At 42.7% G+C, this 27138-nt stretch overlaps 1 protein-coding gene across 1 annotated transcript in view; it reads left to right on the forward strand.

Moving 5' to 3' along the window:
* The window catches only part of ELMO1 (engulfment and cell motility 1), a 476091-nt gene that overhangs the window by 416932 nt on the left and 32021 nt on the right, over positions 1–27138 (forward strand). The window contains exon 18 of the mRNA XM_065398227.1: positions 13782–13945. Within this exon, the coding sequence (XP_065254299.1) occupies positions 13782–13945 (164 nt within the window). The remainder of the gene's footprint in view (positions 1–13781; positions 13946–27138) is intronic.

Here is a 27138-nt window from a genome sequence, read left to right on the forward strand (position 1 = left end):
CTAAGACAAACAAGTTTGTTTACATTTACAGGAGATATTGCTGACTGCTTCTTATTTACAATGTCACCTGAAAGTGAGAACAGGCATTCGCATGGCACTTTTGTAGCCAGTGTTGCAAGGAACTTACATGCCAGATATGCTAAACATTCATATGCCCCTTCATGCTTCAGCCACCGTTCCAGAGGACATGCTTCCATGCTGATGATGCTCATTAAAAAAATAAGGCGCTAATTAAATTTGTGACTGAACTCCTTGGGGGAGAATTGTATGTCTCCTGTTCTGTTTTATCTGCATTCTGCCATATATTTCATGTTATAGCAGTCTCTGATGATGACCCGGCACATGTTCTTCGTTTTAAGAACACTTTCACGGCAGATTTGACAAAACGCAAAGAAGGTACCAATGTGAGATTTCTAAAGATAGCTACAGCACTTGACCCAAGGTTTAAGAATCTGACGTGCCTTCCAAAATCTGAGCGGGACGAGGTGTGGAGCATGCTTTCAGAAGTCTTAAAAGAGCAACACTCCGATGCGGAAACTACACAACCCGAATCACCAAAAAAGAAAATCAACCTTCTGCTGGTGGCATCTGACTCAGATAATGAAAATGAACGTGCGTCAGTCCGCTCTGCTTTGGATCATTATCAAGCAGAACCCATCATCAGCATGGACACATGTCTTCTTCAAGCATGGAAGTTGAAGCATGAAGGGACATATGAATCTTTAGCACATCTGGCACATAAATATCTTGTGATGCCGACTACAACAGTGCCATGCGAACGCCTGTTCTCACTTTCAGGGGACATCGTAAACAAGAAGCAGGCAGCATTATCTCTTGTAAATGTAAACAAACTCGTTTGTCTGAGCAATTGGCTGAAGTAGGACTGAGTGGACTTGTAGGTTCTAAAGTTTTACATTGTTTTATTTTTGAATGCAGTTATTTTTTGTACATAATTCTACATTTGTAAGTTCAACTTTCATGATAAAGAGATTGCACTACAGTACTTGTATTAGGTGAATTGAAATGTACTATTTCTTTTGTTTTTTACAGTGCAAATATTTGTAATAAAAATAAATATAAAGTGAGCACTGTAGACTTTGTATTCTGTATTGTAATTGAAATCAATATATTTGAAAATGTAGAAAACATCCAAAATATTTAAATAAATGGTATTCTATTATTGTTTAACAATGCAATTAATCACGATTCATTTTTTTAATTGCTTGACAGCCCTAGTCTGGATGCAGGGTGAGGTATTAAAACCTGGTATTTGTAAAAATGTCTGTCATCTCGCATTCTGATATATTGTGTGGTCAAATGTACAGAACATACACACTTTCTGCAGGCTCCAGTGCACTCCAAGCAGCATTGCTTACCCCAATCCCATCCCATATAAATTCCCCTGGCCCTTCTCCTTAACACTCAGGGCTGGTCTACACTGGGGGGGAGGGAACGGTCTAAGATATGCAACTTCAGCTACGAGAATAACGTAGCTGAAGTCAGCGTATCTTAGATTGATTTACCTTGGGTTCTCACAGCGCGGGATCGACGGCTGCGGCTCCCCCGTTGACTCTGCTTCCGCCTCTCGCTCTGGTGGAGTTCCGGAGTCGACAGGGAGCATGTTTGGGGATCGATTTATTGCGTCTAGACGAGACGTGATAAATCGATCCCTGATAGATCCATTACTACCCGCCGATCGGGTGAGTAGTGAAGACGTACCCTCAGGGTCTAGTCTAGATGTGATAAATTGACCCCCGAGCGCTCTCCTGTCGACTCCTGTACTCCAGTGCTGCGAGAGGCGCAAGCAGAGTCGACGGGGGAGCGGCAGCAGTCGACTCACCGCGGTGAAGACACCACGGTAAGTCAATCTAAGTACGTTGACTTCAGCTACGTTATTCACGTAGCTGAAGTTGCGTAACTTGGATACTTAGATCGATTCCCCCACCCAGTGTAGACCAGGGCTCAGACAGTAGAACTGCTCTGTGGAGCCCATTGGCTTCACTATATGCCATGCTCTTGATTGTACTCATGTTTCACAATACAGTTAAGAATCTGCAGGAAGAGCAATAGCATTTCAGTTCATTTGACTCCACTTGCACACCGCCCCATACAGAAATACTGAACTATGTATATGCACATGGGACATGTTCACTGTAGCACAACCTGTGCTGTTTGAATCGTTGTGAACCCACGACAGTTAATAAAAGAAAATCCTGATATATAACTTTGCTTAATTACATCTGAGGCATTAGGGGAACTTCCGAATGAGACTGATTATTTTTAATTTGCTACATTTTAGAGCCTACATAGGTTGACATTATCCTTTTAAAGGAAAACAAATGGCTTGCAATGAATTCTGAAAAGATTTTTCCTGTCCCAAGACACACAACAAGTAGCCCCAAGTTATTGGAATGAAAGACTGCAGACTTATTAGGTGTCAAGATTTACAACATGGAATAAGTACAGTGATTTTGTTACAGTGATGCCATTCCTGTTACCATAGCTAAAGGTCTTTCATCACTGAGATTATAAACTCCTCTGTCCAGCTGTTTAGAACTCACCATGATAACTGGTTCCAGGATGTAACTGTGTTTGAAGAAGTTGTCAACTGAGACTGGAATACTGGGGATCAGAGCAGGGGGTTAAATCATTGTGGAAAATGAATTCATTTTAGTCCAAATCCTGAAATTTTTCCTCAGTTCTTCTTTGATAAAATTCCCATTGACTTCAGCGGGAGTTTTGTGTGAGTGAGAGTAAAAAAAAAAAAAACAAAGACCTCAGGATATGGCCTTGGATTGTAGGAGTAGGGGCTGCAGGGAAGGTTTCAGATACACTCCACTTGAATGGAAGTAAGTCAGTGAGGGGGCTTGCCAGGGGGAGGCAGGGACCAGATGAAAAATTATTGCTGCTTCTTGGCCTTTTGGTCAAGATTGCCTGTAACATCAGATTTATTATCTGATATGCTCTCTGCTGGGGTAAATGTATCCGTCCTTGAAGGCAGTAGACTTGGTGATCTAATAGATCTGTTCCATCCCTAACTGCTATGACAGATTATTTTGGCAGTCAAACTAAAGCACTTGCATTCCCTTGAGTATTGATGCCAGGCAATTACACCAGCATTAACTGTATGATGAATCAATGGTATTTACTACTGGGGGTACTTAATTCTCCTATGTCATCTATGGGCTTCAAGGGACTTCTCTTTGATCTGAGAAAAGTCCCCCACCTCTCCCCAACAATCAGAAACTCACAGGTCTCACAGCTTAAACCACAAAAGCTCGTGCAGTTTTTGTAGCAGAATATGGCAACTTTGTTACCATATTTCTTCTTGTAAGAATAGCCTCACAGGCTTTGCTTTCTGTATTCCTGTTTTAAGTTCTTTAATACAAAGGGGCAAAATAATTAATGTGCATTGTTGTCATTTATTATTTGTGTTACGCAGTAGTGCTTGAACACTCCAGTTGGGGAACAGGAACCTCATTGTGCTAGACACTGTACAGATACAAAGTTAAAAAAAGATGGTCCCTGCTCCAGAGAGAATTGTTCGTTAGGATTTTTTCTCAATTAAAATAATTTCCTAAAGATTTTTAGCATATCGATTTATTTGCACATGTGCAACAACTGAAATCAGAGTTTGGGCTTTACCAGCCTTGAAGACACTTATTATGATCTGCCAGGTCAGTAATTTGTGAACTCGGAAGGATTTATACAATAGATAATAATAGCTTTTCTAGACACATTTAAGATCTGACTAGTCAGAATGGATTTGCTCTATTCACTGCTTCATATATTTTATAAATGGTTTAATTAATTCTTATGACCATTTTTTTATTCTTCCAGCACTGAATGGACCTTTTGATAACATTGATGCACCTATCACTTAAAACACTAAACTGTTAATTGGAAGAGTGCTAAGGAATTGGTACTCTGTAGACAAGTTTTTTAGCTCATTGCTTTCTTCAGTGATCTGAATATTAAAATAGGTGTTTACCTAAGAATTATTATTGCTTACTCATTAGAAAATATGATGCATAATAAAATACAAATTTATCCAGATAAATAGTACATCTTTGCAAATACCTGACTCTGTAGTTTGCAAACCTTGGGCAGATCCTCAGCTAATAGAACTTGCCATCGCACCACTGAATTCAACAGAGCTACACCAAATTACATCAGCTGATGATTTCGCCTGCTGTGTTTCTTCACAAAGGCTTATACGTATGTACAGTGGACAAAGGACTCAATCCAAAGACACAATTCCATTCTCTCTAGTAAAGTATGCAAGGTACACTTTATTATGTACTGTGAAGGTTTCCTCTATTTAATATAACAAAATTAAAAAAAAAATGTTAAAGCCATGATGCATATTAACAAAGGTCAGGAAATTTAAAGAGCGCTGCCAGCTCATCCTTGAGCCATATCTTTGTCATTTTTCTCTTGTTCATGTAAATTAAAGCTGAAATGTGAGCATTTAATTTGAAATTCCTGCTTTGGTACTGCTCTCAGTTAAGCCAATGTTAAACCCAGAGTATCTGCATTTCATTAACAGAGCTGGTCAAAATTATTTTACCAAAAAGGTTTCCTGATGAAATATGGAGTTTTGTAATAGTGTGAAAAATGTCCATTTTCATTACGTTTTCTGGTTTTCTAATGAGAAAATTTGAAATGAAATGTTTTGTTTCTAATCATAATTTAGACATCTGGAAATGTCTAAAATGCTGACAATTTGGAATGAAACATTTCATTTCACTTGAAACTTTTGAAATTTTTCATTTTGACATTCCTGTATCAAATTTTTATTGGATCTTTTCATTCCACGAGAATGTTCAGTATTTCAACTTTGCATCCCATTTCAGGACAAAAACAAAAGTCAAAATATCAGATTTTCCCATGGGATGGAAATTCTGTTTTCTAAACAGTTGTATTCAATAGTTGGTTGGGGTATAAACTAGTGTAATGTAGAGCAGTACCAGGTCCTGTAATTTTAATTTAACTTGTTTTGGTATCTATTTTTTGTATTAAGTTAATATAGGATATTGTGGATTTAAAAGTTTGCCTATTCCTCCTTATCCCTCCCCAATACTAGCAATCTGTGAGTACACAAATCTATAGCTGAACTTTTAGTCCTGTTTGAACATATATTAATTAACATGTTACTAAGACAGTTGTAAATTGTGATGGAGGCACCACACAAATATTTGTTCTAGGACATAAATATTTGTTTCTAGTCATGTTTAACCTAAATATTTGTTTCCTGTCTCCATTAGAATTTATAGCATGTTAATTATCACATGTTAAAACATGATTAAAAATTAAAGTGTAGACATTCTCTCTCCTCCTCCTCCCCCCCTTTCTCTCACACTCTCTCTCTTTTCCATCTCCTCTCCCTCCTTGAAAACTTGTTTGAGGAGCTAAACACATTTTGTTAGTGAAAAGCCCTGGATTAAATGCCACCTACAAATGATTTGTGCATGTTTTATTTTGCCAGGGGCCTTTGTCAGATACTGAAAGCAATAATGTAATCTTGGTTGAACTAAGATTTCAATTAACTAACAAGCGAGTTTACAGAGACCGTCATATTAACTTTGCACATTATTTTACTTGGGCAGAAAAGCTTTGTCATTCAGGAGTCATCTCTTGCCTCACTTGCTCCAGGGGCATGATGAACAGAAAAGAGACCAATTTAAGTCTCATTTTTGGTGCAAATATTCATCTCCTTCTGTACATATTAAATATAAAGAAAGATGCTTCTCATCCCTCAGTAGTTCCTATTTAAATCAGAGATGGACTCAGGAAGTGCTGTTCAGATGATTCAGATTATGTTTAGATGAGTTTTGAGGCCAGATTGTGTGCAGATTCAATTCTGTCAAAATGTTGTGAGCTGTTCTCACAGTTTTTGAACCAAAATGCATGAAAACTCACATGATTAGTTCTTGCAAGATTCCTGCTGATGACTTCCTTCTCAAGTCCTTTTCCTAGTCTCATTCGTCCTGCATTTCACACATTCTTAAACACCTTTTTTCATTTCTCTCTCCTCCACCATTAGTTTCACTCTGTCCTCCTTCATCCCAGTCTCTGTTGATATTTCTTTTCTATTGGCTGTCTCCTGACCCTCACGCTTTACCCTTTACCCCTTCCTTTACTCCTCCTTTTGTCCCTTCTGTTTCCTTTCATTTGATCTTCTTCCATTATCTCTTCTCCAGATCCTTCTCCTCTGCTTTCCTGCTCTGTCACTATTGAAACTCCATTGTAGTACTGTCTCCCAGGTTCACAGACTTCTCATATCATTGACCCTTCTCCCACCCTATCTGATCTTTCACTGGTGCTTTTGTTTCTTTCTCTTTTAATATAAACCAGATTCCATCCTTATTTTGCTAATCCATACTGCTAAAACCTCTTGTAGTAAAGAGAGAGCCTGGAGCACTAGTCCTAGTGCAAAACCTTAGGCCTGAAACAGAGGCTGTGAATGAAAGTCAGGCCATGTATTAAAGTTCACTGTCTGATACATAAACTTGGCAAAGCTGCTGTTAGTGTTGCTAAAACATAAGTACTCCTAGAAAGTACTAGGCACTAAATAGTTGCATAAATACATTCCAGAATGCCAATACAAATACACTCCAATCTAGCACAAGATAAGAGGGTTTGACAGAATAATGAATAGGGATGTTTTGTCTGAAATACCAGGAAAAAGGTACAAGGGGAAGTAACAAACAGATGTCATAAAACATGTAAGGTGGCATGTTAGGGGGGAGGGATAACTCAGTGGTTTGAGCACTGGCCTGCTAAACCCAGGGTTGTGAGTTCAATCCTTGAGGGGGCCACTTAGGGATCTGGGGCAAAATCAGTACTTGGTCCTGCTAGTGAAGGCAGGGGGCTGGACTCGACTCGATGACCTTTCAAGGTCCCTTCCAGTTTTAGGAGATGGGATATCTCCATTTCATTTCATTTCATTTCATTTAAAAATTGTTTATTCCAGTTGTTTGTCTTAATCTATACATGTCAGGAACCTTGCCTTAACCTTTTGTGTGGCCGAGGGGACAGCAAAGATTCCTGCTGCTGACTGAGCCGCTCCTTGCCAGGTTGTTAATGTACTTGAGGGCAATAAACCTGGCTAAGTGCCGTTGTCATCAAACCATCCCTCTGGTTGTTCCCTATAAGTAACATCAAGGTCTGCTGAATTAGCAGGCTGCACTCTCTGCTAGTGCTGATAACACTGGAGCTCCAAGGACCGAAGCCCTGAGCAGCTGTAACAGCTTTGCTGCAATAACAACATTACACCCTTCTACACCCCTGTCCCCGCCCTGGCCATCCTTCTTCTTCATAGCTATACCCTTCTTTCCAGCCTTCTTTCTTCTTATCTTGCCTCCTTCAATCTATTCAATGTGCCACTACTGAAGTCATCTTCCTTCCCTATCTCTCCAGCCACATCACTTCTTTCCTAGAAATCCTTTCCCCGTATTTTTGTCATTTACTGCATCAAATTCAAGCTGCTATTCCTCAGAGTCCATGCCTCTGCTTCTATTTCTGACTTCAGTCAACCAAAAAATCCCCAAACAATGTTTTAAATAGACTGGAGGTCTCCAAGAGAACCGGTGCAGATATGCGTTCACCAAGGAAATGTGTCAGTGCAGCCAGTAGATTGTACTCCTGAAATGAAATGTAAAACCAAGCCATGTGTTTAGTTCCCAGCAGACTATTTCCTTTGCCTGCAGATGTGCTGTAGGTCAGGGATATAATGAGTCTAGTGCAGCAATTAATGGTCCATTTCCGCTGAACTGTATTTACGGAACACCCAGACATAGCAATGGCAAAGCTATCTACTTTACTTCCACCAGGAATACCTAAATTCCAACTCCCTCCTGGCTTCATTCTCAAAATAATCTTCTGCATAGTGCTTAGGCCATGGAGCCTCTTTTCCCACCTGCCCACATCTGAGGAGAAATGTAGTTGTTCATTTTCCCCCACTTCCACAGATCTCTGCTAAGCAACAATCTCACTCCTCCTGTCCCCAGCCACTCTGTCCAGTCTGGCTCCTCATGGAGCTGGGAAGCAGCTGTCACTGGTGAGTGATAAGACCAGAGAAAGATGGAAAAAGCAGGAAGGGGAGACTACTGCTCAGCATCCTCAGGAATGGCCCCTAGGAGCTGAAAGGCAAAACAGTTGTTCTCCTTACCTCGTGTTAAAGCTCATATCTTTCCTCACCACTCCCTGTACAGGGTAGGCATAGAAAAGGAGGCTAATAGATGCTCATTCCTACCCCCAAATCTCTACTCTCCTCCTGGGCAGAGGACAGGAAATTCATTTGAGGAATGAATCCTGGAGCTGAGACTTGAGGAGAGAGAGATCAGCCTTGAAGAACTCTGAGGCTATGGCACTGCACTCTTACAAAAACTGATTTAGGGAAGCTATCACCCCCGCCCCTCTATCTCCCCACCCCACCCCATCTCCATCTCTACAACTACCACATGTGCTGATGCATTGATGCTGGATGTTTCTGTTAAAACAGTCAGTACTGAAATAGTTAACAGTGTTGATATTTAAATGACTTGTTTCAAACAGGACTGTGTTAACGCAAACTAGGTACCTTTTAGTTCATGCTAGCAGGGTCTATGTGAGGGTAATTACGGTGCAACACATCAGTGCATGCTGCAACGCATACCCCCTCCGTAGTCTGCCCTGTGGGGTTGTGTAGACAAGCCCTTACTGTAAAGCCAAAGGGTTCAGACTTCTGATCTGCCTACTTGAATGGGATAGTCTTTATTTTGCATAGAAATAAATTCCGATGCCAAGAGATAAGAGAGAACAAAAGAGAAAAAGATAAGAGTGGTGGGAAGATAGAAGTAATCAAAATGTGACTTGACAGAGATGACGTCAAACAAGGATATGTTGAGAGCTATCTAAAAAGTTGTATATGAAGTTAGATAACATAGTAATGGCCAACTTAGAAATCCAGTAGATAGGTTAGATTCGATAGACATGAAAGGCACCGCCATCTCATTCCAGACAAGTAAGTTGGGCTTAAGTCACTGTGCTCCACAAAATAAAAAATATATTTAATTTTTTACCACTCCAACTCTTTGACTAGTCTCAGTTAAGTTGACCACCTTTAGCAAACTGCCCAACTCATAGTTCTGCCTCACCACATAACAGGGGATCAGTCTAGAAAAAATCAAACAAAAAGGATACAAAATGGAGAAAATGTTCCCCCTCAAAATCTAATCCTGCATATGTCCTATGGGAAAAAAATATATAGTGCATTTGCAATCACCATATACAATGTTTATGTTTAACAACATGGAGGCCTGGTGTACACCTAAAACTTAGGTTGGCCTGGCTATGTTGCTCAGAGGTGTGGAAAATTCACACACAAGGAACGTAGTTAAACCCAACCTAAGCCCCAGTGTAGACATTGCAAGGTCAATGGAAGAATTCTTCCATGAGCCTAACTACTCCCCTCAAGGGGGTGGATTTACTACAGCAATGGAAAAACTCCTTCCATCATTGTAGTAAGTGTCTGCACCACATTGCTATAGTGGCATAGCTGCAGCTGTGTCACTATAGGTCTAGTAGTGTAGATATATCCTAAGAAATACTGAGGAAAAGAGTTCCTTTAATTACACCTGTAAGGTCAATTTTTAAATGTGTTGATCCTAAACTTAGAGCAGTTAATCTCCCAAGCAGCAGTAATCAAGAGCTAGCAACTCAGCTTTAGAGATTTTGAGCAGATAAGAAGTTCTTGGCAGTGGTTCCCAATGCTAGGGAGATGACTCAACTAGCAGCTGTGGCACTTAATTTGACTTGTTAAATACCATTCCACAACTAACACTAAGAAGAAGATGATCGCCTCAATGGTTTAGCTCTGGCATGCCTGTTGACTCTGCCATCTTGTGCTGATGGGGGAAAAGGTGTCACAAAGAGGACTGGATCGTTCTTTAACAATTCTCCTCTGGTTAGCTTTCAAGATTATAGCACTGGAAAACACACACGTTATTTGCATTACAACAGCTACTGCAAATACAGGGATCACTCATAGTCTTAAAGTTAAGCATGTGTGTAAGTGTTTGCAACTTTAGCATCTAAATTAATGGTTTGATTTTCTGAGGTGCTGAGCACTCCACTTCAATGGAAGTTGGGGGCGCTGTGCATCTTTGAGAATCAGACCACTTATTTAGGTGCCTAACTTTAAGTATCTGCATTTGAAAATGTACTTTAAGGTTAGCAACTGCATAGTACGAGGTGCAGAAATCATGGCTGTTGGTTGGATGTAAAAATCAATTGCAGTGAACAGTCCAGCATTGGGCCTATAAGAGCTGAGCTAACTACAGTATTTAAAACCATGTTCTATCTGAGGTCTTTATGTTAAAGATGCTCAACTAGAACCTGTAACAATCTTGATAAATAGAGGGGATACCCAGGGCCAAATTCATGCTCATTGGAAAAACTGAACTGGGGTGGCATGTTTTCCTTCACTGGTGCTATAATTGCTGCCAAGAAGACAGACAAAGAAAGATGGAACCAGAAATCAGATGGAACCTGGTCTGTTTAATATGGGTTTATGAATAAGCAGTACACCTGTTCCTTACGTTAGGAGCATCAGTTTCTGGCTATTCTTTTATGGACATTTTTTTCATTAGACTTCAGAAACTCCTTTAGGGCCTGATCCAAAGCCCATTGAAGTCACCGCAAGGATTCCCATCAACTTTGGATCGGTCCCTTCGTGTTCAAACATCGTGATAGTGTGCTCATTTACATTTAATTTCTGGGGTAATGTAAAATCAGTAGCCAGGGATGGCATATTTAATACTTCGACTTGCGTAATCTGTTAGCTATATTGTGAATGTAGCCAATGAGAAAAGTTGTTCCTCTTAAATGATCAGTTTAAAAGCATGCAGACATCCTCTTTGAAACAGACAACCGAATCAATCACTCACCCCATGCCAATAAACTAAGTAGAATAACCAGTTAGAAGAGGTCTATCTGGTGGACTGCAGACAGCAGCCACCTGAAAGCAAACATCGCTAGAAGTGGTGAAGGAACAGCAGCTGAAACATGGAATAAAGAATCCTAGATATTTTTACCTGATGAATTATCCTTAAAAAATCTTATAGATATAGCCCAAATACCACAATGATAGGGATATTAAAATGTGTGGATTGATTGATTGATTGGACCCTCTACTTTGTTTGGGCCAGAGTCTACCAAACTTATGAAGAGTAGTATATTACTCTGCAAGTTCACACTCAAAGTAAAGTGCTCCTCTGAGTAAGGGCAGCAGAAAATGACCCTTTGGAAGTCAGGGCCGGCTCCAGGCACCAGCCAAGCAAGCTGGTGCTTGGGGCGGCAGATTGAACGAGGCAACATTCCGTCCAATCCTAGGGCAGCACGGCCGCTTTTTTTTTTTTTTTTGTTCCGCTCCGGCCGCCCTGTAGGGAGCAGCGGCGCGGAGGATGGGAGCGCCCTGCAGCAAGCCCAGCAGGGCAGTCCTCGTCCTTCCCTCCCCGCCGACCAGAGCGGAGCCCTCCCGGCAGGCGGCGCAGTGCGGCGGGAGGGGCCGCGTGGCCACCCCCCACTGTAGCCCTGGCTGCCTCCCTTCTCTCTCTCTCCCACCCACTCCCTCCCCCTCTCCCCCGCTAGCCGGTTCCCCTGCAACCGCGCCGCAGGTTTTGGGTTTTTTTTTTGCTTTGCCGTTCTGGCCGCCCCGTTTTTGTTTTTGTTTTGTTTTTTTGCTTGGGGCGGCCAAAAAGCCAGAGCTGGCCCTGTTGGAAGTAGATGGGGAAATGTAAACTTGTGCCTGATGAAAGAGAGAGAATTATGAAGGGGAAAAACATCATCATCTTTTGGAAATGGATTGTTGGAAAAAGCTCAGGAGTGTGCAGTTCATGCAATAGAGAGATTTTCTTATCTCTTTTTAATTGCTTCAATTTGCTTACTGCACCTGGTAGCAAGACTAGAATGAGTATATAGCTCATGTCTAAAAGGGATGTTGCATCTCAAGAAATGAACGTCAAAAACACAGCTCAGATGATGACAGTTTCAAGGTTGATGCAGTGAAACTAAAACAATAACGTACACACATTTGGGAAAGGGAACTTTTTCAGAATGCGTAGTCTGCTAACGGATCAAGCTTCCATTTTTAGAAATATTAGTGAAGACGAAGGAATAAAAGAAAAGAAAAAACTATGCAAGAATATTTTCTATCCTCTTTTCCCAGATGTTAATTCCTATCACAGATCTGCTTTGATCTGGGCTGAATGTTACTATTTCCTCCTCCTTGTCAGTCTGGCTTGGCTGTGAGGGAGAAAAATCTTTTTAAGTCTGATAAACTGTTTTTTTCCCCTCACTCCACCTAAAGACAGAATCAGATAAGCATTTCAAAGTATGTTATTTGTACCAGCAGTGAGGAAAGAAGCAAAGAGCGAGCGAGAGAGAGAGAGCAATCTATGATATATATTTATGGGTACTGGTGCCAAACAAATCCCCTAAGTTAACTGTGTCTCAACAGTTTTCTCCTAGCAAAATAGTTAATATGTAGATATCTCTCTGTTGTACAGACATCTTTCATTCTAATTCTTTAGTCTGCATTTTTTATGGCACTGCTTCAAAAGCAATCCTATAGCAACCTTAGAAAATTGATCACCCTCTCCTGATTTTATATTCTTTTGTTACTAGCTTCATTTCCTTCGCTATGTACTCTACTCCTTGTGAATAAGTAATGGGTGCCTGAGACAGTGTGAAGATCAGTGACCCTCTAGGCTGAGGTTGAAACTCGAGTGGTTGAACCAAATAGTCTCAAGAAAGGCAAAGGGGGAGAAAACTGGAATGGAAAAGAAAAGCACATCATAATCACACAGCAGTTATACCTGCATATATATATATATCAGATGCACCCCTCCCCATATGCAATACAGAGTGGAGCAAAGTACTGCAGTTATCAGACTTTGCTACTGGCCTCTGCTAGGGAGGGCAGCTTTAAACTCCACTAGGAGTGCCATAAAGCCCTTCTTATGGATGCTGTCCAGCTTTGTGAGCTATCTACCCAGCTCCAGACCCCCAACAGTTTGCACTGTTGCATTCCGTCTCCATGTAGACTTTCTGAAGGGGCCCCACAGCCTGGGCTGAGTTGGCAGAAACCAGGGAGCGAATTCAGTCTCAGGACTCTGACAGACTAGGGTGACCAGATGTCCCGATTCTATAGGGACAGTCCTGATATTTAGGGCTTTGTCTTATGTAGGTGCCTATTACCCCCTACCCCCGTCCCGATTTTTCACACTGGTCACCCTATTACAGACTATACCATTTTCTACAATAAAAACTGTGTTGGGGCATTCTGTTTGGTTGGTTCCCCTTACATGATTAAAATGTGGTTCTGTCTTATAATGTAGAAGAGACACAACCTTCTGTTACTCCTTTGTCCCCAAACCAGGCTATGGCCTTGGCCAAAGCAGGACTATAGCATGGTACTGTAAGACAGTGACAGTCCCATTCACACTAGAAAGCAGGAATTGCTTTTTAACAGTATTAGCAGATAACTGTATTGTAAGTGGGTCCCCCAAGAGGATTATTTATTGTAGTGTAGTTGAGCCCTTGTTGTTATATGTGGCATCCAATTAGAGGTTAACTCCTTTGCAGTCCATGGTGCAAAATTTGCGTTGTGATCACTATTGATAATTATTAAAATTCTCCTGTTCCCCACACCATCTAATTGCAACATACACTGGAATATTATTTGAAATCAAAACCAAAGAGTTAAAAAAAAAATACTTTCTTGCTTTCATCCACAGGTAATGCAGGTGGTGAAAGAGCAAATAATGAGAGCACTCACTACCAAGCCTAGCTCTCTGGACCAATTCAAAAGTAAACTTCAGAATCTAAGTTACACAGAAATTTTGAAAATCCGTCAATCCGAGAGGATGAACCAGGAAGATTTCCAGTCTCGTCCAATTCTGTAAGTACTTTCCCCTCTCTAAGTCGCTTCTTGCATGCAAGGACTAACAAATGTGAATAACATTTGTGAACTGTTCAGGGAGAACCCGGGGGAAAAATTGCCCAGGGAGCACTGCTCAAAAGCAGTGGAATAGCATCTGATTGAAGTGCATATGCTTTCTTCTGCTGGGAATCTCAACTGTTTCTTTGAGTTCAGTTATAACAGATTTGGCTAATCCCTATAGGGCCTAGCATGACTTATTTGCAGCAAATAATGCTTTGCCATTTCCATGCTTTGTGTGGTTGTGTGTGCACATTAATTTTTTTAAGGTGAAATTTTGTCTTCTGTCCAATGCCCCATAAAGATTCAAAATATCACTTCTCTGAGCCAGGCAAATAGCCCAGAGCACTAGCACCAGTATAAATTGGCTCCATAAAAAAGTGTTTGCGTGATAGTGTCATCTTTTCTTTGCTTGTTTTATCTTTGATGTTAGTAAGGTACAGTTTCTTATTTCTAGGTGATTTCTTGTTAACATATATGCAGTGTAATACTCATTCCATATGGTCTAATGCTATGTATCAGTTGTGGTATCTCTATTATAGCTTGTGTCTGCTTCTCAAAATGTCTGCATCTCCATTATATGTGAAAATCCTAAAGATGAGCCATGGAAGTGACTTTGGATCTGCACTGGAGTAGGGCTTGAAGCCAAACTATTGACATAGGGCAGGTTCATCTTCAGTGGTGCTCAAATCTCATGTCTTTTGACCCAGACTAACAGAAACCTTTTGAGATGATCAGCTGAGAAACTGTGAGAGTTCCATCATTTTAAACCAAAATTTCATGAAACGTTGGCCACATTTGAAGTTGAATGGGACGAAACTGTAAAGATGAATTTGTATTTAGGTAATTCAGTTCCATCACTCTGGAGTTCGAAAGGATTCATATATGAGACTCTGGTTTTGGTTTATCCGCAAAAATACATTTATGTGCAAACTCTATGGGCCTTTCTCGGACAGGACAATGGTGAAAGCATAAACTAAGGAGAGTTACAAACTTTAATAATACTAACTGGAATCAAAGGGACAATGATTCTTTTATGTCTTCAGATTATTAGAATGTTAGGACCTAGAACCCAGTTAGAATTGATATCACCTGTAGTCTTGCATCAGTTCAAAACTGGAGTACAAATGCTTTGCATCCCTACACTTCAAAGCAGTTCTTTGCCAATCTTTTGTAACACCCAGAGATTCAAAGCAGCTTAGTGGTGCTACACCTGTCCCCAAAGCTTCTTGTTTTCCTCGCTTTCCCAGTGAGTCAACTATTTATCAGTGATACAGGTCAACTATTTATATTCACTTTGAGCCTGGCCTACCATGGTGAAATTTGCTAGTGCAGCACAAGCTCTCTGATTCCAAATATCAGTGTTGCTAGCCATTGTCACAGTGTAAAGTCTGCATCCACAAAATGTAATGAATGCATTCCATGATACAATTAAAAGCAGTGTAAATGTTAAAGAAACTCATTTCAGATCCAAGACAAATGCTAAGCTTAAGAAATAAATAACTAAGCTGTTTAAACAATCATGACTGTATTCATGGTGATTTAAATTCTATGAATTTCCATTTTGATTGCATCTCTGATCACTTATTCTTGATTGTGAAGGGAAAGTACTCTTTTAGTTTCCCCTGTGATTTGGCTCCATGTACGGAACTCTCACAAATTGTGTAGATGCCACTAATAACATAAGTATAAAATCATGACTCCATTGTGTGTAAAAGAGAGAACAAGCCAGAGAAGGTAGTTTTGGTTCTCCACAGAGACCTAAAGAATTGCAGATACTTAGAAAGAAATTGTTCACAACTGAATATAAAGTCAGTAGCCTTATTTAGAGCTGTAGTAGGATGTAGCTAATGGATTGTAACTATTCACTGCCCCAGCATGAAGGAGCCTTTTTGCTGATGTTCCCACATATAAAATACAGAAGTTATAGCTCTTCAAACTTTTGGACTACAATACTCCTGTCATAACTATAAAGGGAAGGGTGACAGCTCTCCTGTGTACAGTGCTATGGAATCCCTCCTAGCCAGAGACTCCAAATCCTTTTACCTGTAAAGGGTTAAGAAGCTCGGGTAACCTGGCTGACACCTGACCCCAAGGACCAATAAGGGGACAAGATACTTTCAAATCTTGGGGGGGGAAAGGCTTTTGTGTGTGTCCTTTGTTTAAGGGGTTGTTCGCTCTTGGGACTGAGAGGGACCAGACATCAATCCAGGTTCTCCCCATCTTTCTAAACAAGTCTCTCTTATTTCAAAATTGTAAGTAAAAGCCAGGCAAGGCGTCTTAGATTTACTTTGTTTTCTCAACTTGTAAATGTACCTTTTACCAGAGTGTTTGTTTTTGTTTGCTGTACTTTGAACCTAAGACAGAAGAGGGGGGTCCTCTGAGCTCTTTAAGTTTGATTACCCTGTAAAGTTATTTTCCATACTGATTTTACAGAAATGATTTTTACCTTTTTCTTTAATTAAAAGCCTTCTTTTTAAGAACCTGATTGATCTCTCCTTGTTTTAAGATCCAAAGGGGGTTTGGATCTGTATTCACCAGGAGTTGGTGAAAGGAAAGAGGGGGGAAGGGTCAATTTCTCCCTGTTTTAAGATCCAAAAGGGGGTTTGGATCTGTATTCACCAGGAGTTGGTGAAAGGAAGGAGGGGGGAAGGGTAAATTTCTCCTTGTTTAAGATCCAAGGAGTTTGGATCTGTATTCACCAGGGAATTGGTGAAAGGTTTCTCAAGGCTTCCCAGGGAGGGAATTCTTGAGATGGTGGCAGCGGACCAGAGCTAAGCTGGTAGATAAGCTTAGAAGTTTTCATGCAGGCGCCTACATTTGTACCCTAAAGTTCAAAGTGGGGATACAGCCTTGACATGGTGGCACAGCGGTGGGATCGTTTTAAACCCAAAAGCCAGTAAGAGATTTTTTTTTCCTTCTAGCTGCTTGGAGAGCAGAGCTGAAGGTAGATGCATATCTTATCTCTCCTTGCCTGAAGGCAGAGGTGTTAAGTTTTTTTAACAAGGTCCTTTGTTAAGAGAACGGTTCAATAAGTGAGCAAACTTTGATCTGGTAAAGGTAATTTACAATCTGAATTGTTTTTTTTTCTTTTTACATCCTCGGAAGTAGCTAGTTAGAAAGTCTCTGTTAACTCAGCAGCACTCAGCAGGAGCCTGAGCTAAATACATCCCAGTTTCAGTCAACTGCAGAGGGTGTGACCCAGCACAAGAAAACAGGAAAATGACTACCAAAGAAGCAGCTAACAAAATAGAACTGGCCAAACTAGAAGCAGAAGAAAATGAAAGAAAACATAAAAAACTGCTTGAAATTAAAAAACTCGAGGAAAAAGCCAAACAGGAGGCCCATGAAAGAGAGGAAAAAGCCAAACAGGAGGCCCATGAAAGAGAAGAAAAAGCCAAACAGGAGGCCCATAAAAGAGAGATGGAACTGGAAGCAGCAAGGACTAGGCAGGGTGCATCAGACCATCCTAACAACTCCTCTCCAGGTACCACTTCCCATCCCAGGAAATTCCCCACCTACAAGGCAGGCGATGATACTGAGGCCTTCTTAAAAAATTTTGAAAGGGCCTGCCTTGGATACGACATCCCTCCAACCCAGTACATGGTAGAGCTGAGGCCGCAGCTCAGTGGACCCTTAGCAGAGGTGGCGGCTGAAATGCCTAAGGAACACATGAACAGTTATGAACTTTTTAAAAACAAGGCCAGAATCAGAATGGGGCTAATACCTGAGCATGCCCGTCGGCGGTTCAGAGCCCTAAGGTGGAAACCTGATGTGTCATTTACCCAACATGCCTACCACATTGACAAAAATTGTGATGCCTGGGTATCAGGAGCAAATGTTAAATCTCTGGAAGATCTGCTTTCCCTAGTAAAAATGGAGCAGTTTTTAGAGGGTGTTCCTGAGGAAATAAAAAGGTACATCCTAGATGGGAAGCCCAAAACTGTAACCGAGGCGGGGCAGATTGGAGCCAAATGGGTGGAGGTGACAGAAAAGAAAAAAGCTAGTAGCAGTTGAAGTGAATATCAGAAGGGGCAAGCCGAAACAAAACCTTATCACCGGGGACAACCCAAGGCCCCACCCACATCCCAAGGGAAACCCCAGACGCCTTCTCACCCCACCACACCAGTCTCCATCAACCAACATCGCCCCGGTGATACCTTAGCAGGGCGATGTTTTAAATGTAATGAACTGGGGCATATAAAGGCTCACTGCCCCAAGAACCCCAACCGATTACAGTTCATTACACCCCAGTCACACCAAAGAACCCCAGACCCAGATGCCTCTCTCATACCCTCGGAGCGAAGGGAAACCTTGAGAGTGGGCGGAAAGAAGGTTATCGCTTGGAGGGACACTGGGGCACAAGTGTCAACTATTCACCAATCCCTAGTGGACCCCAAACTCATCAACCCGGAGGCTACAGTGACAATTCAACCCTTCGTGTCACAGTCTGTAACCTTGCCTACAGCCCAGTTGCATGTCCAGTACAAGGGCTGGGCAGGAATGTGGACTTTTGCAGTCTATGACAATTATCCCATTCCCATGCTGCTGGGGGAAGACTTGGCCAACCATGTGAAGCTAGCCAAGAGGGTGGGAATAGTCACCCGCAGCCAGGCTAAGCAAGCTTTCACCCCCATCCCTGTTCCTGAGCCGTCCACCAGGGCCCCGTCTGTGTTACCGGAAACCCAAACACAGGTGGTGGAACCGGATCCCCTGCCAACGACTGCAACAGCCGTAGTGGATCCAATCCCAAAGACCCAGCCAAAGCCAGTCCCAAAACCGGAACTGGCAACGCAACCAGCACCAGAACCATTGCCAGCACTGAGTCCAGCGCTTGCAACCCCGTCTACAACTCCAATGCCAGAGGGCACCAGCGAGCCTAAACTGGCGGAAGCAGCAGATAACCCTACCCAAGAGGCTCAGCCAGAGCCTGAAATACCACATAGTGCACCAGCGGACAGCGGTTCACAGTCAATGGAAAAAGCCCCAGCACCTGCATCGCTTCCAGAGGGACCAAGCCCCAGTCCACAGTCCAAGGAGAAACTAATGTCTCCAGCATCAAGGGAACAGTTCCAGGCCGAGCAGGAAGCAGATGACAGCCTTCAAAAAGCTTGGGCGGCGGCACGAAGCACCCCACCGCCTCTCAGCTCTTCTAACCGATCCCGGTTTGTTGTAGAAAAAGGACTTTTATACAAGAAGACTCTTTCTGGTGGGCACCAGGAAGACTGGCATCCTCAAAGACAGTTGGTAGTTCCCACTAAGTATCGGGTAAAGCTCTTGAGCTTAGCCCATGATCATCCCAGTGGCCATTCTGGAGTGAACAGAACCAAAGACCGGTTGGGGAAGTCCTTCCACTGGGAGGGAATGGGCAAGGACGTTGCTAATTATGTCCGGTCTTGTGAGGTGTGCCAACGAGTGGGAAAGCCCCAAGACCAGGTTAAAGCCCCTCTCCAGCCACTACCCATAATTGAGGTCCCATTTCAGCGAGTAGCTGTGGATATTCTGGGTCCTTTCCCAAAGAAGACACCCAGAGGAAAGCAGTACGTACTGACTTTCATGGATTTTGCTACCCGATGGCCGGAAGCTGTACCCTTAAGCAACACCAAGGCTAAAAGTGTGTGCCAGGCATTAGCAGACATTTTTGCCAGGGTAGGTTGGCCCTCCGACATCCTTACAGATTCGGGAACTAATTTCCTGGCAGGGAACATAAAAAACCTGTGGGAAGCTCATAGGGTGAATCACTTGGTTGCCACCCCTCATCACCATCAAACCAATGGTCTGGTGGAGAGGTTTAATGGAACTTTGGGGGCCATGATACGTAAATTCGTAAATGAACACTCCAATGATTGGGACCTAGTGTTGCAGCAGTTGCTTTTTGCCTACAGGGCTGTACCACATCCCAGTTTAGGGTTTTCACCATTTGAACTTGTGTATGGCCGCGAGGTTAAGGGGCCATTACAGTTGGTGAAGCAGCAATGGGAGGGGTTTACGCCTTCTCCAGGAACTAACATTCTAGACTTTGTAAGCAACCTATAAAACACCCTCCGACACTCTTTAGCCCTTGCTAAAAAAAACCTAAAGGATGCTCAGGAAGAGCAAAAGGCCTGGTATAATAAACATTCCAAAAAACGGTCCTTCAAAGTAGGAGACCAAGTCATGGTCTTAAAGGCGCTCCAGGCCCATAAAATGGAAGCGTCGTGGGAAGGACCATTCACGGTCCAGGAGCGCCTAGGAGCTGTTAACTATCTCATAGCCTCCCCCACCTCCAACATAAAGCCTAAGGTATACCATGTTAATTCTCTTAAGCCCTTTTATTCTAGAGAATTAAACGTTTGCCAGTTTACAGCCCAGGAAACTAATGACGCAGAGTGGCCTGCAGGTGTCTACTACGAAGGAAAAAGGAATGGTGGCGTGGAAGAGGTGAACCTCTCCACGACCCTGGGACGTCTGCAGCGACAGCAGATCAAGGAGCTGTGCACAAGCTTTGCACCAATTTTCTCAGCCACTCCAGGACGGACCGAACGGGCATACCACTCCATTGACACAGGTAATGCTCACCCAATTAGAACCCCACCCTACCGGGAGTCACCTCATGCCCAAGCTGCTATACAAAGGGAGATCCAGGACATGCTACAGATGGGTATAATCCGCCCCTCTACCAGTGCATGGGCATCTCCAGTGGTTCTAGTTCCCAAACCAGATGGGGAAATACGCTTTTGCGTGGACTACCGTAAGCTAAATGCTGTAACTCGTCCTGACAACTATCCAATGCCACGCACAGATGAGCTATTGGAAAAATTGGGACATGCCCAATTCATCTCTACTTTAGACTTAACCAAAGGGTACTGGCAAGTACCACTAGATAAACCCGCTAAGGAAAGGTCAGCCTTCGTCACCCAGGCAGGGGTGTATGAATTCAATGTACTCCCTTTCGGGTTGCGAAATGCACCCGCCACCTTCCAAAGACTTGTAGATGGTCTCTTAGCGGGATTGGGAGAATCTGCCGTTGCCTATCTCGATGATGCGGCCATTTTTTCTGATTCATGGACAGAACACCTGGAGCACCTAAAAAAAGTCTTCGAGCGCATCCGGCAGGCAGGACTAACTGTTAAGGCTAAAAAGTGTCAAATAGGCCAAAACAGAGTGGCGTACCTGGGACACCAGGTGGGTCAAGAAACTATAAATCCCCTACAGGCCAAAGTGAATGCTATCCAAAAGTGGCCGGTTCCAAAGTCAAAGAAACAGGTCCAATCCTTCTTAGGCTTGGCTGAATATTATAGGCGATTTGTACCACACTACAGCCAAATCGCCGCCCCGCTAACAGACCTAACCAGAAAGAAACAGCCAAATGCAGTTCAGTGAACTGATAAGTGTCAAAAGGCCTTTAACCAGCTTAAGGCAACACTCATGTCTGACCCTGTGCTAAGGGCCCCAGACTTTAACAAACCGTTCCTAGTAACCACAGATGCGTCCGAGCGAGGCGTGGGAGCAGTTTTAATGCAGAAAGGACCGGATCAAGAATTCCATCCTGTCGTGTTTCTCAGCAAGAAACTGTCTGAGAGGGAAAGCCACTGGTCAATCAGCAAAAAGGAATGCTACGCCATTGTGTACGCGCTGGAAAAGCTACGCCCATATGTTTGGGGACGGCGGTTCCAACTACAAACAGACCATGCTGCGCTACAGTGGCTTCATACCGCCAAGGAAAATAACAAAAAACTTCTTCGGTGGAGTTTAGCTCTCCAAAATTTTGATTTTGAAATACAACACATTTCGGGAGCTTCTAACAAAGTGGCTGATGCACTCTCCCGGGAAAGTTTCCCAAAGTTAACTGGTTAACAATTGTTCTTAAAATAAAACATATTGTTAGTTTTTATATAATCAGTAGTATGTCTAAAGGTACATGTGTTTTATTAACTCTGTTTTCTCCTAAAGCTCCAGGAAGAAATCACAGCCAGTGTGGAACCGAACGTCCAACACTATCTGTGATTTGGGGGGCGTGTCATAACTATAAAGGGAAGGGTGACAGCTCTCCTGTGTACAGTGCTATGAAATCCCTCCTAGCCAGAGACTCCAAATCCTTTTACCTGTAAAGGGTTAAGAAGCTCGGGTAACCTGGCTGACACCTGACCCCAAGGACCAATAAGGGGACAAGATACTTTCAAATCTTGGGGGGGGAAAGGCTTTTGTGTGTGTCCTTTGTTTAAGGGGTTGTTCGCTCTTGGGACTGAGAGGGACCAGACATCAATCCAGGTTCTCCCCATCTTTCTAAACAAGTCTCTCTTATTTCAAAATTGTAAGTAAAAGCCAGGCAAGGCGTCTTAGATTTACTTTGTTTTCTCAACTTGTAAATGTACCTTTTACCAGAGTGTTTATTTTTGTTTGCTGTACTTTGAACCTAAGACAGAAGAGGGGGGTCCTCTGAGCTCTTTAAGTTTGATTACCCTGTAAAGTTATTTTCCATACTGATTTTACAGAAATGATTTTTACCTTTTTCTTTAATTAAAAGCCTTCTTTTTAAGAACCTGATTGATCTCTCCTTGTTTTAAGATCCAAAAGGGGGTTTGGATCTGTATTCACCAGGAGTTGGTGAAAGGAAGGAGGGGGGAAGGGTAAATTTCTCCTTGTTTAAGATCCAAGGAGTTTGGATCTGTATTCACCAGGGAATTGGTGAAAGGTTTCTCAAGGCTTCCCAGGGAGGAAATTCTTGAGATGGTGGCAGCGGACCAGAGCTAAGCTGGTAGATAAGCTTAGAAGTTTTCATGCAGGCCCCTACATTTGTACCCTAAAGTTCAAAGTGGGGATACAGCCTTGACAACTCCAAATCAACTTTTGTTTGAGTTTGAAGTGGGAATGGTGGCATTATTATTATTTATTATTATTTATTTTAGTTATTAATTTAGACTCACATAATTGCATTAGCTCAGTTTTGCAAGGAGGAATTTGTTTCCCTAAGGTCACAGTGTTATTGGGACATCAGAGCTCAAGTCTTATCTACTTCCAGTTCTGGCAAAACAGCAAATCCATGGGAAAACAGGGTGTGTTTGAATGTGATCATTTTTGAATGGCTATGGAAGGGTGCACCCACAGTTAAAAAGCCAAATGGAGAAATAGAATAGTTCCGAGTAAGAGTCAGGGCACATCAAGGCTCTGCCCTGAGCCCCTCTTTGTTCATGTTGGTGCTTGATGCACTTACAAAAGACATCCAGAGAGTGGCCCCCCCAGTGCATGTTTTTTGCAGATGATGTAGTACACCACTACCTTGATATAACACGACCCGATATAACACGAATTCGGATATAACGCGGTAAAGCAGTGCTCCGGGGGGGGGCAGGGCTGCACACGCCGGTGGATCAAAGCAAGTTCAATATAACGCTGTTTCACCTATAACGCAGTAAGATTTTTTGGCTCCCGAGGACAGCGTTATATCGAGGTAGAGGTGTACTTGTGGAGGAGAGCAAAGAGGAAGTGAAGAAGATATAGAAAAATAGAGGTGTGTATTTGAAAGAAATGGCATGAAAATCAGCAGAAATAAAACAGGTTATGTGGTCAGTAGATTCATTGATACCTTGCAGTAAAACAATGGAATTCTAAGTCTGGGAGCCCACCCATTACCAAAAGGTACGGACGTTCAAGAACCTAGGTTCAATAGTAAAGGATAATGATGAAATCAACAAGGAATTTATAAGCAGAACAGGAAAGGCATGGACTAAATGGAAGGAAGTGAGCAACATGATCTGTGATAGGAGAGTGCCTATCAAATTGAAAAATAAGATCTACAAAATCCATTTTTGTATGACTCTGAATGCTGGGCACTGAGGAGGAGACAGGAGCAGATCTTGAATACAGTGGAAAAGTTAAAATGGATGCTTGGAGTTACCAGGCTGGATTATGTTTGAAATGAACGAATTAAGGGAAGTGTGATGGTGGAATTAATTAAAGAAAAGCTGAGAGAAATTCAGGCTTAGATGGTTTGGGTATGTGAAAAAAAGTTCGGAAGAATATATAGGAAACAGGGTGTTAAATTTAGAAGCAGAGGGTATGAGAAGGGTTGGGAAGATCCAAAATTAGATGGATGAATTTCATACAAAAGTATTTGATTAGCTGCGGAGTTTCTGAGGAACTGCTTCAAGACAGATTGGAATGGAGAAGGAGGACTAAAAGTGCTGACCCCATATAGATAGGATTAAGGCTAGCAGAAGAAGAAAAGAAGATGGAAGGGTGTACCCAAGGGTGGGCAAACTTTTTGGCCTGAGGGCAACATCTGGGTATGGAAATTGTATGGGGGGCCATAAATACTCACAAAATTGGGGGTTGGGGTGCCAGAGGGGGTGAGGGCTCTGGCTCAGGGTGTGGGCTCTGGGGTGGGGATGAGGAGTTGGGGGTGCAGAAGGGTGCTCCAGGCTTGGACCAAGGGGTTCAGAGGGCAGGCAGGGGATCAGGGCTGGGGCAGGGGGTTGGGGCATGGGAGGGGGTCAGGGGTGCAGGCTGTGGGTAGCGCTTACCTCAAGCAGTTCCTGGAAGCAGCGGCATGTCCCCCCTCCATCTCCTACATGGGGGTGCAGCCAGGCAGCTCTATGCACTGTCCCATTCGCAGGCACCACCCCGTGGTTCCCGGCCAATGGGAACTGCAGGGGCAGTGCTTGGGGCAGGGGCAGCGTGCGGAGCCCCCTGGCTGCCCCTACGCGTTGGAGCCAGAGGGAGGACATGCCGCTGCTTCCGAGAGCCACTGCATGTGCAGAGCAGGGAAAGCCCTCAACCCCGCTCCCTGGCTGGAGCTCGAGGCCAGATTAAAATGTCTGAAGGGCCGGATGCAGCCCACGGGCCGTAGTTTGCCCAGCGCCGGTGTGCCCAGTTCTACTGATGATGTTGCTATGCAAAGCACTAGGTCATTTCTTTGGCAAACTAAATAGCAGTAAAGCTGGGTGAATAAAAAAGTAAAATTATGATGTTTAAGAGGAGGCTGGAATGGCTTAGGGAAAGTTTGTTAAATGAAGCAGTTGTAAGGGACGGATTGTTTGTAAGTCAGCAACACAGAGGGGAACATTTGGAGGGATTTGGGTTTTTATACCTTTCTTTTATCTTTAACAATTTTCTGCTAGGCTGGAAAGTGTCAATAATAACTGTTCAGGAAGCATTAATGAATAGGAGAGAATACAATATAATAGATGAAAGGTGCTTTGGGATTACTTTTCTATTGTGTTATAATGATTTAAATGACTGTAAAATACCCAATTCTAGAAAAAGTGACTGTTGCTGATTGGAAGGAATCTGAGCTGGGAGTTGTAAAGGTACAGGGTTAGAGACAGATGAAAGTGGTACTAAAAAACCCTCTGTTGTTTTTAAAAAAAATTAAAATAATTTCTAAAGATCTTGTGAGCTATGAGTAGCTAAGATGTGTGTTTTACAAGCAAGTAGCTGATGGTGTGCTGAGACCAATGGGGAGAAACATAAAGTTAGTGATACCTTATTATTTGGCTCTCTCAAGTGTTTTATCCTTTCCAGCCCCCTAACCCTTGTGATTATTAAATCGCTGGAATGTAGTAGAAACTAAAACGCAATCAGCTGTTTTATCCCTTCCTCATATTTTCCTTGCTATCTTGCCCTTTCCCCAGGCACAAACTGGATTTTATGCTACTCTGAAATCATAAGATAAAAACGTTCCCAAAATATATTTAAAATTGTGTTCCTCTTACTGCTCTCCAGATTTGATTTTCAAATTAGGCAGAGTGAGATATTTCTGCCAGTAAGTGGAGTGGCTCTTCTGATTTTGGGCCCAACCCTACAATGGTTGAACTCCCTCAACTCCCACTGACTTCAGTGATTGAGGAAACGTAAATGCTTCAGAGGATAATGTCCTTTATTTAGGTCCGTGGGTAGTAATTAGCAGGATTGCTCAGTGTATCCCACCCCATCTTATATAATCTGAAAGTAGTAAGAGTGAAAGCCTTCCTGACAGTGAGATGAATTAGGTTTTGGAATAGTCTTGCAAAGGAAGTACTTGGTGCCATGTTGCTTAAGAAAATTAAATTGGGGTTGGACAAAGCACTGGAAAAAGTATGGTAGAGAACAATTTTACACTGGCCACCATGCTGAGGACACTAGGGTGAAGGCTGACCAGGCAGGAGGGGAGATGGTCTCATGCTAAAGGCACAGGATCTAGGCTCAAGTCACTAGAGGATGATTTTCAAAGGCTCATTGAAAATCAGTGAGAATTGGGCACCTGGCTCTTCTTTGTGCATTTGAAAAGCTCCCCAGTAATCTCCACATGCCAAATTTCCCCATCTGTAAAAACTAGGATAATAAATACCCTGTAATGCTGAGAAGTATTATCTCTGTGGGGCATTCGGATACTGCGGTGTTGCAGGCCATACCAGTAGAGAGAGAGAAGGCCCCCTCCTCCCTCTGTCTTATGGCAAGAAAGCCTTTAGATACTGAGCCACTTTTGAGGGTTTTTGTTTATTTTTGGATTGGCTAGCATTCAAATTCATTCTCTGCCTCTGGTTTATGTTGGGCAACAACAACGGGGGGAGGGGAAGAGGAGGAAACATGGGAGTTAACGAAAGGCAAAACTGCAATCTCAGAGGGGAGGGGAGTGGGATTTACCTCACATCACTTCTATCACCTTGTTAATTTGTAAGTCCACATTTCCCCTGTGCCTTGCCTGCATGCTGTCTGTTTAGGCTGTGAGCTCTTCAGAGCAGAGACAATGTGCTCTCTATATTCTGCGAGCCACCTGGTAAACCTGTCTGGCAGTGGATAAATAAGAATTATTTAATTTTTCTCAGGTATTATTATTTAGAGGACCCCCAATTTGTGTCAAGCACTATACAGTCCTTGGCCCGAGGAAGGAACACTGAGCCTGACCAGTTGGACTAGGATGTACTAGATGACCTTTTTAGGTTTTTCATGTCTAATTTCTATAGTGTTATGATTCTGTGCACTTTAGTGATAATTATCCAATTTCTGGATTGAACTGCATAAATATCAAACTGTTCTTTATACTGTGCTCGAACACTTGAGGCCATTTCAGTGAGATGTACACTGTATTAAAGAACTGCTAAACCAATCCAGATTGTGTCTCATTGCTGTTGTATTTGGGGGCCTTTTCTCCATCTCTTTCCTAAAGAGCGTGGGGAAGTTAGCCAGCTTGGAAA

Source organism: Emys orbicularis, chromosome 2, assembly GCF_028017835.1.
Source record: "Emys orbicularis isolate rEmyOrb1 chromosome 2, rEmyOrb1.hap1, whole genome shotgun sequence".
Taxonomy (NCBI): domain Eukaryota; kingdom Metazoa; phylum Chordata; order Testudines; family Emydidae; genus Emys; species Emys orbicularis.